The following is a 14,802-nucleotide window of genomic DNA, read 5'->3' on the forward strand; positions in this document are numbered from 1 at the left end:
TCAGGCAAAGCAATCAGCTCTGCCTACCCCATTCTGCTAACCACCTTCTTTCTCATTTGCAATCTTCACTTCACTTTTCTCCTTGTCTCATTCAAAAAAGAGTATGGTCACATGTACATGTGTACAGTGCTGCAGCAACGCAGCTGTACCAATGCAGTTGCGCTGCTGCAGCGTGTCTGGTAAAGACGCTTTATGCCAACAGGAGCTCTCCTGTTGGCATAATAAAACCACTGCTGCAAATGGCAGAAGCTATGTTGGTGGGAGGACATAGCACTGTGCATGCGAGCACTTATGTCAGTGTAACTTATGTCACTCGGGGGAGGTATATTCACACACCTGAGCAACATAAGTTATGCCAACATAAACTATAGAGTAGATATAGCCTTTGTGTATGTGTGTATTTAACGAGTTTCTCTTTCTGTCTCACATCTTTTCTCTTCCTCACCAAGAAAAGTGTCAAAGCTGGTCTAACCTACTACCTACTAACCTACTATTCAAAAATAAGAAAAAGAAATGTTATGTGAAACTGACTTTTCACATGTGTATAATTCAACGAATAAAATAACCAGTGCCACACCATTTCATGGAAAAGTTAAATTGCAGGAGAGTGAAATCACTTGAAATGTAATGGAGACAGATGCCACAGTAAATTTAACCAAAAGAAGTCCTTACTTTCACACATCTCTAATCCGCAGAAGTGAGAAGTATAAAACAACAGCTGTATCAGCAGCAGATGACTATTTGGCAGAGATGGCAAAGGACACCTTTAAAGACTCAGACACTAGAAGATGTAGAAATAGAATCAGTAACAGAACCTCCTTCTACACTCCTGTATTAAGGGATTATTCTTAGCTCTGTGCACATCACTTCAGGATTTCCCTATCTCTTATTTCCTTTAAGGTTAACTCTTAAACTGAAAATAACTGTCGCTAATGCCAATCCTGATTCTATAGATGACATAAATAATTTTGGGGTCCATTTTCCTCTTCATGTACATGCACAACTTGCAATGACATTAATGGGAGTTATGGGCTCATATCAAGAGAACAATAAACTCTGTTTAGAAAACAGAATTCAGAAAGGTATATAAGGTTTCAACAGTCATCATCACTTCTTCACTCTTCTATTTCCCCAAACAATGAGCATGATATTAAACTCTATTCAGTACTCATTTTCAATTATATGGTAAAAATTCAGTTGAATTTATTTGTTTCTTTGACTTCCTTTACTTATTTGCTGTGAATAAAAGCATAAAAAGGTAAAATAATTTGGTTCTGTGAGAGCTCCAGAATGAACATCTCATAAATTACAATATGCTAAATAAAACAAATCCACTTGGTTAGTTGTTATTGGGTTTACAGTTACAGTTGGGTGGATTGATGAGCAAAAACTTTTGCTGGTCTGGATATTATTTCTTCTCAAAGTTTTCTTTGGGATTTTAAAATATATTGGTATTGGATGCAGCTATATCCACGAGTACGGAAGGGCACTTTTCCCTCCACTTTGTCAACAATGGACAATCTCATTTACCAATGAAGTACTGCAAAATTAACATTATGATCATACCAAAATCTTTTACATTCAGCCTTTAATCTCTGTCTAGGGATTACCCACTAAACATTTTGCATAAAGAATATATAGACATGTTTGGACTGGAGAAGTTAAATTTGGCTGTGTATACAGTTTCTTGGCAATTGACTAGGACTAAAGAAAAATAAAAACAGTACCAACTAGAAATACAATATCACCTCTTCCTTCCAGTTATCTTCATTCAGAATCTTCTGTCTTAATGCTTCCTGCAGTTGCTCTGTTCTGTTCTGGTGAGAAATCAGCATCAACTCCCTAGAAACCACAAAAACCTATAACTAAAAGAGGTATTCTGCCTAGATGAATTTTCTTGCAGTTAAACTCTTTACAACAGGGACCATCTTTTACTCTGTGTTTGTTTGGTACATAATACAATAGGGTCCCTCAATCCTGACTGGGGCCTTCAAGCACTACAGTAATTGTTATTTATATAAAGCTGTTGTAGATCTGTCATGTGCCTTTTTTAAACACACTCTTATAACGTCTTACAGTTCCATATACCTTCAAATAAAATGCAAATATTTTAATATTTTCTCAAGTTGATTTTTGGGTAACTTTATGTGACTATAACAGATATTTAATAAAAACAAAAGCAGTTACAGTTAGTTGAACTCAAAACTTTACTGCAATAATTACAATACTTCACCAAGTTTCGAATCAGAACCACTGAGTAACTTCATAACTAACTTAGCTGATATTTAACTAAAATGAAAATATTCTTAAATTATGCCAGTAACTAATGTGTAATACAGTTGGTAACTGACAGATTTGTATGAAGGCACTTCTGATACAGCAGAACCTTTCAAATAAAAACTCCTTAAACCTGAATACAGGTTATGCCTCTCAGTGTACATTAACAACATGAAAAACTCCCTATCTTGTTCCAAAGCCATTTGTCTGAATATATTCCACTTATTCCATTCCAGTCAGATGAACGGGGTTTTTGGGTACTATTATGTCTTTGGCCCTGGAAATTTATTATTGGAACAGTTTTAATATTAATTCTATTGGGGTTGGACAGTCTTGTGATTAAGCCACTTCTGAAAATTTGGGCCTTATCCACTCTGTGCTTCATTTTCCACATCTGCAAAATAATTACGGAAAATAATACTTAATTCACAGAAGTGATGGAAGGCTTAATTAATGTTGGAAGACCTTGGATGAAAGATGCTCTAGGCCTGATCCAAATCCCACTTAAATCAGTAGGTTTTCTACTGCATTGGATGAGGTCCTATAAAAAATGTCATGTATTATAGATATTTGCCAGCATTGTTAAATTGGTATATTAATGCAAACAATTTAAATTATTAGACAGATTAAAACACTCTGGGACCCTGAAGCCCTAATTTAGGGTAAGTTACAACTAAGTTCAGTAGGACTTTTGCCTGAGTTTGAACTGAAGGTTCCAGTTCTATGACTTTAAAACAGGACTATGAAGAAGACAAGATTGGCTGAGTGAGAAGAGGCTCCACACAACTCAATGGCATTTCTCGGTCTGTCTTTAATGACATAACTTTTGAAAACCACATCTGCTCAGTTCCAATATTCCAAATGTCCTAGGCATTAGTGGGCAGAACCTTACTGATTCTGATGAAAACAGGATAATTGGAAACGCCTGATTTCCACCAAAATCACCATTTGGTCACACAGGATACAGGGGTGAAGAAGTCACCTCCCAGAGGCCTGTGGCAGGGGAGCAATCACTCTGGATACACCTCAGGATTAGGGTTTAGGGTGAGGTTAGTGGGCCCCTCACACCATTCAGGCCAGCTTCCCCTCAGCTGGGTCCCTTCCCCCAGCAGGGCCTCTCACCCCATTCTGGTCAGCCCCTCTTCCAGGTAGGCCCTTCACTTCCCCCCACTCTAGCCAGACCCCTCACTCCCCAAATCTGCTCAGAACCCTGTTGTGTTTGGTGAAAACTGGAAAACCAGAAAAGCCTGATTTCCACCAAAATCAACAGAGTTTGGACCACAGTGGTATGTGTGTGTTGGGAGGGGCAGCTGGGCGTACAGCTTAGGCTACATAAGCAACAAAGTGTGCAACCCTCCACTGTTATGCACACATACAAAAAATAGTGTTTTACTGTATTAAAAGATGAAGAGATTTAGTTGCTAGCAATGTCAAACTGTATATGATTAAATGCTGTTTCAACTGCTGCTTTCAAAGTACCTCTTTTGCAAGTAGAGTCACTTTGTCAATACACTAGATCAGAGTGCAGCATTACTCCACATAGATACCACTTTAAAAACCAGAAGGCTTGACAAAGAGGATGGCAAGTTTGGGGAAATAGGTACTGAATTTTTTTTTAACTTTTATTATTTAATTTTGTAATGATTTAATTAAAAGACTTGCATCAAAATAGAAAGATTACACTGTAATTCTTATTCATGACAGTAGCCCTCCAGGCATGCAAACATTTAACCGAAGTGAAGGCTTTTGACTGTGCAGAATGGACTGGGACTCGGACATGAAGAATAACATTACAAAGTATAACTAAGGTGGAATGTTTGCCAAGGCCATAACTTTAGTGACAAAATCCCCCTGTGACTTTCGGAGGATTTTTTCCCTCAATAATAAATGATGACCATTCTCAATGTACATATGTAACTCTATTAGCCAGTGAAACTCATTGTCACAGGTATTATTAAGACCAAAGCTCAGCAGGATTTAAAAGGACTGGATATTTATATAGACAACAAGAATATCCAGAATTACAATAAAAAAGCTTAGATCTTTGGAAGGTTAACTCTCATGCTTCTAAAGAAGAAATTTTCTCTCTAGGCAAGTGATTGCATAACTGCCTTCTACAGTGTTCTTCTTGCACCTTTCTTTGAAGCATCTGATATTGTCCATTAGGCTACATTATCCAGTATGGCAATTGTTATGCTCCTGTAATCCACTGTGTCTATTAATTAGGCTTCTGTAGCACATTCCAACTCTTGGTATAAAGATATACTGTATTTAGAGATTATAGAAAATTTATACAACTAAATAATTTAGGAATTTGTAACATACTTAATCAAAACAAGATACACTAGCCAGTGTTCTGTGGAACATATCTAACTTTACATGTAGCTGGATATTCTGCAATCTTTATATACTTTTAAACTATTAAGCCATTTTACTGGAATACAAACATAGCTCTAATTAAAATATTGTTTGACATGGGTCTTCCTTTTTTAACTAATGTTATGACTCTTCAAATTTTTGCTGTGACAAACTCATGACTTTTCTCATTTTTTGCGTTGACAGAAAGTCATCATTACTTTAAAAAAATACATAGAAACATTCTTATCCTATGACAGAAACAAGACTTATCCTATGACAGAAACAAGACATAAAACTGTGCATTGTTTTCATAACTTCTTGTTGTTTCAGTTGCTTCTAAACTAAAACTGCTCTTTAATTTAAACTGAAATAAATGTGAATATAATGGTATCAATAATTACTACCCATTTTTGGTTTAAAAATGCATTATGCTATTGTGTGATAGATACTGTAGCATGCTCTTTATATTAGGCAGATATTATACATGGTGTTATAATGATTTTACTTCTTTTTGACAGAAGTAAGGAAGTCTGAAGATTTGATTTTTAGGGGACTTTTTATTTAAGATATTCTCAGAAAGAAAATCTAGGCAGAAAGTCAAGCTATGCAACACCATGCATAGTGAGTCATTTCTGATTACCTTTTTTGTTTCAGCATTACCACTTCTTCCTCTCTCTGTCTAAGAAGAGTTTTAATCATTTCCAGTTCATTCTCTGAGCAACTGTTTCTTCTTTTTAGATCTTCTTCTTGCCTTTCTTTCTCAGCCACTTCCTCCTGTAAACGTTTGCATACTTGTTGGCAAACTAGCAAAGACTCCTCTTTTTCTTTTAGATCTTTAGTAAGTCTAAAAATAATAATAATAATAAAAAAATCACCAAAATATCATACCTGATGCATTTTTCTTGATAGATAAAAACTAAATATCCTGAGATAATTTTTGCTTGTAAAAGAGAATATTACACAAAGATAAAAAATAAAGGAAAAAGAAGGCTGAAGATCATCTTTGTGAAGTTAAATAGAATGATCATTCAAATACAATAAGAAAAAATATAATCTAAAAGTAGCAAAAGACCAGTGATTAAAAAAGAGCAATATTAAAATAATAAATTAAAATTAAAATAATTTGATCTCTCTCATCAATAATGTGTTTATATATAAAATATAAAAAATTTGAAATAAACCTTGATGTAGACATTCCATTTTCAAGCTCCAACTTTTGAACTTCACTTTGACACATGTCAACTTCCTTTGATTTCATCCTAAAAGGTAAAGAATAAAGTATACATTAGCCCCAAGAAATCAAAGCCTTTACTCATTAATTGATTTGAACTTAATTTGTTAATTTATCTGATTCACACTTTTTATTTTGGTTGAATATCAAGAAAAATTTCCCTACAGGGAGATTCATTAAACTAATGTTATCATACTCTTTGTACATCTGTGAATAGATAGATCATACATACTGAACACACATACATTATTAATCCTGATTCAAACAGGCCTAGCACTTAAGCCTATGTGTAACTTTAAGCACGAGTAGTCCTGCTAAATTATTGTAAATTTAATGGAATGTGTGCTTTGCTGGAATCAGGGACTTAAACCAGAACAGTGGTATGAGCATTAGCAATGCATTCAGTCTATCCTCAGTTGGTACTTAGGAACTACTATCAGACCAAATTTGAGTAATCCTCAAGTTTAAGATTGCTAATTTAAGATTTGTAAATGGAGGCCTATGTGAAACAAACTAGCTGTCTGTCTCTGGTTCCTAACCATTGTTATTATTATTTGTATTACAGTAGTATTTAAAGGCCCCAACCAAGATCCAAGATCTGTTTAATTAAACAGAAAGACAAAGAAAGTGACCAGGGACTTTCACAGGGTGGCTGGACCTTTGCGGGGGGGTTGAGCACAGCTTCAGTATGATGGATCAACTCCCCCTAGCTAGGGATCATGTGATTATAAAAGCCAACAAGTGGCTCAGTGAGGGTAGATCACTGCCAGGAGCAGGCTAGCGCTGGAAGGAAGCCCCTAACTCAAGAAGCAGGTTGGCTCTGGTAAGAAGCCCTAAAGCAGGGTATGACTCTCAGGCAAGTGGCCTGCAGTGTGGAAACCTATAAGAAGTAGATAGGTCTTCTGCAGAAGACCCTGGGTTTGGGGCAGGGGATGATTTCGTTTTTATGTGGAAGAAATAAAGCTGAAGTCCTGAGAAAGAGGTCTGCACCAGACTCTGGGCATAGTGCCACCCCTTCCTGGGCTGAGGGCACAGGCCAACAGCCAACAGGGAAACTAAAGGGAGAGGTTAGAGAGATTGGGGAAGGAAAAAGAGAGAAAGAAAGGGGAATGTGGAGAGCAGGTGAATTGAGGCTGAACTCAAGAGATTGTGAAGGCGCGAAAGGAGAGATTTGGAATAACTAGCCAATTAGCAGAAAGAAAAGAATGTCCAAAGTAAAAACTTCAGAAAGCAATATGATGATGTCATCAGTGTTCAAAGATCCCCGCTGCAGCTCCTCGTCTCTCCTCCTGCTGACATGAATGCATGGCTATTTCTTCCTCCTGACCCGGGAGTAGACCTTATTGTGGCCATATCTGCTGCAGCTGCTTGTCTCTGCTCCTGTGGCTCTGGGTTCCAAGTGCATTGATATCAACATCACAGAAATCACCACTACAACTGGCACCCAGTATTGACAGTACAGCCAGAGAGATCAAGGATTGAATGGTCAGGGAAATTTTACCATCCTCTCAATTGTAAAAGGGGACTTTTCAAAACAGGAATTTGGGCAGAAAAGAATTTGGGACAATGAGTGGAAGTTGTACTTAGAGGGACTTCAGTTTGCAGTGCAACTTGTTACCTTTTTAGTATATTTCCCTGTACTGCACATACATGTGAAAGGCTTGATGATAGACTGACTTACTTTCCAACACAGTGTTCAATACAAGAACTAAGAATTAACAAACAAAATCCTTCCACAGAGTGAAGCAAACAGACTGAGCCCTAGAGTAGGAGAGAAAGAAAAACACTGACTTTGCAATGGAGAAGTAAACACACTGCCAACTCAATGGAGGAAAGCAAACTCATCCTAAATTATATTCAGACTTACCTCTCCAAACGTCAATAAGGAAAGAAACTTTTAATTTGCTCAGCACAAGTGCCAAACAAACATAGAACGAATATATGCTAGACGAGAGCAAACATATTCCAAACGGAGTCAGACATGAAAACTAGCAAACAGAAGAAATCCAATTCAGCTTAACAAATTATAGGACAAAGTAAAATAAACACATTAACTTTCCTTATTAAAATACACAAAGAAATGAGTTTGTACCGTACTATTTTTAATTATCTCCACTTCTCTAGAAAAAATAGCACAAAAAGGGGCACTGGTGCATTTAAATTTTCTTAGCAGCTGTATTCACATGAGACCTAGTAAACTGAGCACTCCGCTAAGAAATGTGACTGAGACAAACTCCTGATTTCTAATGCCAGCTCTGCAACATTTATATGACCTTCATCAGGCCATAACATCTGGGTCTTAGCTTTGCACTCTACAAAACTAAGATATTATTTACCGCATAGTGTTGTTGTGAGGATTCATTAATTAATGTTCATATAGCCGTCTGGACATGTACAATATAATGGACAATTGAAGTCAGTGGACATATTTTCCATTGTTAGCAATGAGAATTAGATTAGATTAGATTAGATTAGGCCCCATAACTCTAAATATTATTACTATTAAAAGGTTTATTTAGCAGTGAAGATTGTTGGCATTGAGAATGATTTAATATTAAGGCAACTGAAGAGAAAGCCTGGTAACTTGAAAGCCTTTCTGATGGGAAACTAATTTACTAATAGAAACAAAATATTTTTTTCCAGTTTACAAGGCTTCTGTTATGATGGAACAGAAAAAAAAATCAATAGAACTTCTGTTCATAGAACTTTAGTCACCCATATTATACTGTATATCCTTGATCAAAGCTATCAGAGCCTTGGTCAACAATAAAATCACCAAGATCAACAATTCATCAGAACTTTAAGTTTTTGGGTTGCTTTCATGATACTGAGACCCACATTAAACATGAGGAACGTGTTTATCTGAAAAAGAATCAATCTTGATTTTATTAATATTTCAGATGTATAATTCTAATTAAAGACGTCTTAAAACTATCAACAAGCTACACTATAAGTATATGCAGGCATGGATGGAAAAATATGTACTATTCAAAGTAAGCTCAAAACTCAATGGCCAAATGACTAACAACTGAATGGCTGTAGTTATGGATGAAAACCTTATGGGAAAGAAATTTCAATCAGAGAGTCAGAGTCAGGAAAGTTCAGGATCTTCATAAAATAAATAAATTGACATTATGTACTATATTTCCTAAAGTAAAGCTTTCTTGAGCAACCTTAACTGATTTTCAAGTGCTTGTATCACAAAAATGACTATAAAAAAGCCAGGAAATCACAAGGTAAGTCCTTACCTAGCCCTTGCAATCAACCACCATAATTTATCCTTCTCTGCATTACCTCACTCACAATGCACATGCCCTCACACTCCGTCACTTCTACACAAATAATACAGCTTTTAACTCTGACCATATGGAATGGCTAGGAATGGATATTTTCTATTGAAGTAGATAGTATCATATAGATTTTTAGTTGATGGTTATGTTTAAGTGTCTTGGATGTTTTTGAAGTTGAAATAGTTTGTAGTATTGTTTATTATTCTGGGAAGCCACTGTTTGTAGTGGTGCTATTTGGGCGATCTAACGAGTTATACTGGTGTATTTTTTCAGTAGTTGATGTTGGTAGTGGGAGTTAAAGTTGCATATTTTGGAAGGAGCGAAGGGAGGAAGCATTTATATTGTAGGTTAGACAATGTGAAGAAGGTGAAATCATGGTTGTAAGTTACAAGGGTTGGGTAAGGATTTAACTAGCATTTACTGGCTTTTTGTGGTTGGGTTAGTGGTACATGACTAGAGAAACCTTAACTAGTGTCTTCATCAATGGTTTTGTTTGAGGGATTTTTTTAATAAGGAATTTATATCAACTCTGACAGCTATCTGTGTTGATTATATGTATTCTTGTCCCTGTGCCATGTTACAAAGGCCCAAAGTCTTCCATGAGTACTCATTCCACACACTACTACACTCCTTCCTCATGGCTCCCTCTACACAGCTTAGTTTCTCCCCATGCTCCTCCTTAATCACAGCCTTGCTCCTTTCCATGACCTCACACAGTACTTTTCCTGGACATGATCCTCTATCCACATCCCTGCTCACCTACCATACCCACTCACCCCCAGATTCCCTCTACATTTTCACTCATCTTTGGTGCTGTTGCCAGTGAATCAAGGTAGGGATTAAGGGGAGAAAACAAGGTATGTATGAGGTGGGGAAAGGAGTCTTAGTGACAAATGTGTGGGATGTGTGGAGGGATGCCTGGGGTGGGGAATCAAGCACATCTGTTTTGAGGCACTGATGCAACAAGGATTCCCCGGGACATGAGGAAAGCAGTATCTAGTAGCCCTAGGTGTGCTGATGCCTGAGTAGAGAGACACTGGGCCCCCTGCTAGGTCAGGCCTCCCATTCTCATTCCAAATCCTCATGTAACCATGCACTCCCTGCTTTTCACATTCCCAGTCATCTCCTGCTTCCTTTGGAGAGACAAAGGAAAAGAAAACAGGGACAGGAGTGGATAGGGCTGCCTGAGGATTGTTACTTCAGTTTCATTTAAGAAATATAGCAACATTTCAAGAAAACAGCATTTTGAAATGTTTCCTCTGAAAATGTCAGTATATCTTTTAGAAAAAAACTTCCATGAAAAATTCAGTTATCCCATGACAAATTTCTGGATCAGGTCTGGGGACCCCAATCAATCAGTGAAGTGTGAAACAGAGGGATCTTAGCCCTGCTTTCAATCTGTGTCCACATAAAGAATTTAACAAAATTTTCCACTAGTGGGAGCCCTACTTACCAATTCCCATGGTTGCATATGCAGCATAACTGTAGCCATGTGACCTGAAGAAGAGCTCTGCATGGCTCAAAAGCTTGACTCTCTTGGTCCAATAAAAGACATTACACCTCATCAACCTTGTCTCTCATGGTTGCTTATGTTAGCTAAACTGTAAAGTTTACACTAGGTCTCCCACTAGTAGGATTTTTTTAGTGAAACTCCCTAGTATAGACGTAGCCAAGGTGCAATTCTCAACACAGCTTTCCCTAAGCCTCTATAATATATATTACACACACATACACATATCATGTATGTGGAGATGCTATCAAACTGACAAACTGCAGAGCCATGCAATACATGGATTTGTCATGCACCTCTGAGAATCTCACCTCATCTTTCCCTGTCCATTAATCAACCTTCCCAAGTCTTATTATAACTATACAAACTTCTGAGTTGCTTCAAACAACTGCCGTTAAAAAACTCACCCTGCCAGAGAAGTATTTCCTCCTTCTCCCAGACATACAGAATTTCTCCCTAAAATTATAGTCACCTGAGGCCTGCATAGGCAAGATTCAGGCTTGGACGAGTAACATCTTTTCTATACTTAGAAATATTACAACTTTAAGCTCCATTACCTCAACCCCACATATTAAAAAACGAGAACATTATTTCATTAGAAAAGGGAAATTTCCAGATTCCCAAAAGGATCTTGGAACCATTTCTTATCGCCAGATAAAATAATTTAAAACTGTCTTGTCACAGAAAAAGCTATTTTAGGCTACTTTTAGAGGTTTTCATGGAATTCCTTGAGCACTGTACACTGGATGCACAGTATCTAAGATAGCTGGCTTTGGAAACTGAGGGATTAAAATAAATAAATAAATAATAAAATAGTACCAATACAAATTCTAAAAATCACCTTAAAACATTCCTGAAATAGTTTTTCTGTAAAATATGGCATATATAGAATACATTATGGTATGTATGGTAAGAAGTTTGATTTAACTAGTTTGGGATGATCTGACGAACTCACTCATGGCCTGATCCAAAACCCACTGAAGTCAACAAAAAGACTCTCATTGATTTCGATAGCCTTTGCATCAGGACCTCACTACTTCGCTACTTATGTGTAATGCAGACGTTCCAAATTTGTACCGATAACAATCTTATACCACATCACTATTATTATCTCTCTCTGTGTAAATATACATACATACACAAATGTATGTATACAAATGTGTATGTATCAGTATATCTCTTTTGTACGGAGAGATAAATGTAATAACTTTGTTGAGAAGAGTTATGAAAAATAATAATAATGTAGCCAAACTCTCACTGAACTGGTGCGGAGAACTCAACACTTTTGAAAATCAAGCCACTTATTTAGGTGCCTACATGTTGAATCAGGTGCTCATTTTTAAAAAGCTTAGCCCATATCTTTCACTATCATACCAGGATAAAAATGAAATGTTAAAAGAAATCACAATCTTAAACATTAATTTCCAAGAGAGAAAAGAAAAATAGTTTTTAAAATGCCTTTTTCACTTTTTGCATGTCTACCAATCTTACATGTGAATTTTCTAAGACACAAAACTAATTGGCCAATGAATTTATCCAGATATTAATTTCTATCAACTATTATATGAGAGTAAAGACATTAGTATAATTTATAAGATACTTTTAAGTGCTCTCACCACTATTAAATAAGGAAAAAATGAATTTATTTCTGATGATTGAACAGAACACTGTTCAGTAACATTTATTGACCACTACTTGAGATGAATGCCACACAGTAACTGTTTTTAGGTCAATTTTTTAAAAATCTCTCTAGTCCAGGTATAAAAGGAGATTTGTAATTTACATCTCTGTGGAGTCTCCAAGTCAAAGCTACAAGATTCTAGGCAACCTCTTTTGAATGGTAAGAGAAAGACAACAGACAAGTGATTTTTGTTAGTTTACTGAGGATCAGAATAGTATCTCATCAAATAAGTGGTTGCATTATAAGAATTTTAAAAATGTCATTATTGTTACAAAGATAAATGGAGGGTGAGAATAAATTAGTTTTCTTTTTCCCATACCACAAAAAAGGAAGGTTGGAAGTTTTACAGACTTATCTTAAAGACCAGTGTGGAGGACAGCCAAAATCTTTGCTAAAGGTGGGATAGGATTGCTAAGTCTTTACACTGGCCTTTATATTAGGAAATGAAACATATACCATTCTGAACCACGTTCCTTCTTCATTATCAGTACTACATTTTATGTATTTCTTTGCTTCAACAGGATGTCTCAGGTATACTATTCCTTAAATACCTGTCCTAAAAATCTGAGGCAAGGTAAAAGGGCAACATGGCTTTTACTAGAACAGATCAGGGCTAAGAAATACACCAATCCAGCTACATTATGACACTAAAAAGTTAACACATGCATTTTTCCAGTTAAGATTTAATAGGACTACAAATATAGTTAATAGTATGGCTAAATACACTAAGTAGTGGTAGAAATAAAAAGACAAAGACAGCAACATGGACAGGTAGCTGAAAAAAGTGTATAGCTGCGTTTTATATCAGTATAATAAAATCCCTACAAGTGAAACAAGCTATACTGATTAAAAGTGCAGTTTTGCCAATATAGCTGTGTCTACACTATGGCCAGGGATGACATCTCTTCACACCCCTGACTGGCATAACTATGTCAGCAGAAGTCTGAAGTGTAGAGAAATATACAAGCTCTCACTTAAGTCAGTGGGTGTTTTACCATTGACTTAAAAAGGGTGCAGGAATGGGGCAAAATGTATTTTGGATTACATTTCCTTTTTTAACTATACAATTTACATTGCTTGCGAAAATATTTTGTTCTATAGAAAAAATATCAGAAGTGGAATAAATTTTTATATTACACTAATAAAAATAACTATTACCATCTCACATTTTAAAGTCAGAGATAACTAGTAGTAATATCAGACTTAAGACCATCAATTAACAATCTTTTTTATGAACTTTCCAAAATTTAAACCATGTTTCCTTTACGGTACTTAGTTACAGTTTTCAGTTCCTATATTAATGGATTCTGATCATAACAAGTTACAAATATTTAGAATGCTTAGCAACAAAGTATTTTAATGGTAATGCAAGCTCAGTATGAAATACACATTTAATAAATGTAGTTAACTATACTGTGAAAAAACCTTCCAAATGTAATTTTAAAATCTGAATGTAATATGGGTATAATTTAGCAAAAGAACATACTCCTTTTAAAATATACATATGAGATTTAACCATGGTTATTAATTGATGAAGTAATATCTTAACAAGAAGACCTCAAAATTTCCAGCTCTAACATCTACTTAATTGTTACTCTTCTTGATTCGTCTTACTTAAAACATCCATCAATCCTGCATGCTCATTCTTTTCATTTTTGCTACAGTAAATTTTTATTTTTGACTTGATCTTCAATTAGGCCTATACTACACTGAGAACACACACTGCACAGGTTAATGTAAGATAGCAAATTACTCCTTTGATATTACTGTCTTGAGAACAAACATTTGTTTCATAAAAATAAGAAATGCATTCAAGAAAAAAATCTATATCATCCTGTTTAGATCATAGAAGGACAAGTGGTCAGTGCTTAATCCTTTTCCAGAATACCATTACAGAGGATTCATCTGGACTGAACTGGTAAAAGCCTAATAACTGGGTACCGGTTCACAGTAGCAAATACTTTTGCATCGGGAACAGACTGTAGACGGGACTGAATACTTTGAAAAGACCTATTGGCTTCAGTGGGACTATTCACATGCTTGAAATTAAGCATGTAGTGAAATGCTTTGCTTGATCAGGCCTTAGTGTCTCTTTCATCTGTTACTATGTGGGCATAATCCTGCAGGTCCTTACGCAGGCACAGCACACATTGAAGCCAATGAGAATTTTGCATACTTAAGAACTGAAGAATCCGATCCATTGTAGGGATAAATTTTAAAATGGAATTGTGTCCTCTTGGACTTCTTTATAAGGGACTGAATGGTAGATTTTAAAAATTATTGTTATTGTTATTTATAAAATGCCAATGTATAAGAATAGCATGGAACCACAAGCAGGAAGTTGCAAGTAGGAGCATCCTCTTCTGCCTTTTGGAGTGTGCAGAAAAGGATCCTTTCCTCTCTTGTCCTTTTGTGGTGACACAGAAGCTGCATGTCCTTTTTTCTTTTCCTCCTC

At 36.1% G+C, this 14,802-nt stretch overlaps 1 protein-coding gene across 2 annotated transcripts in view; it reads right to left on the bottom strand.

Moving 5' to 3' along the window:
• The window catches only part of LEKR1 (leucine, glutamate and lysine rich 1), a 99,370-nt gene that overhangs the window by 16,581 nt on the left and 67,987 nt on the right, over positions 1–14,802 (bottom strand). For both annotated transcript variants that reach the window (XM_067548018.1, XM_067548108.1), the window contains 3 exons: positions 5,817–5,894; positions 5,276–5,479; positions 1,749–1,842 (listed from right to left, as the gene is read on the bottom strand). In XM_067548018.1, the coding sequence (XP_067404119.1) occupies positions 1,749–1,842; positions 5,276–5,479; positions 5,817–5,894 (376 nt within the window). The remainder of the gene's footprint in view (positions 1–1,748; positions 1,843–5,275; positions 5,480–5,816; positions 5,895–14,802) is intronic.

The sequence above is a fragment of the Emydura macquarii genome, unplaced genomic scaffold (genome assembly GCF_026122565.2).
Source record: "Emydura macquarii macquarii isolate MOO-44397 ecotype Brisbane River unplaced genomic scaffold, CSIRO-AGI_Emac_v2 contig_18, whole genome shotgun sequence".
Lineage (NCBI taxonomy): Eukaryota > Metazoa > Chordata > Testudines > Chelidae > Emydura > Emydura macquarii.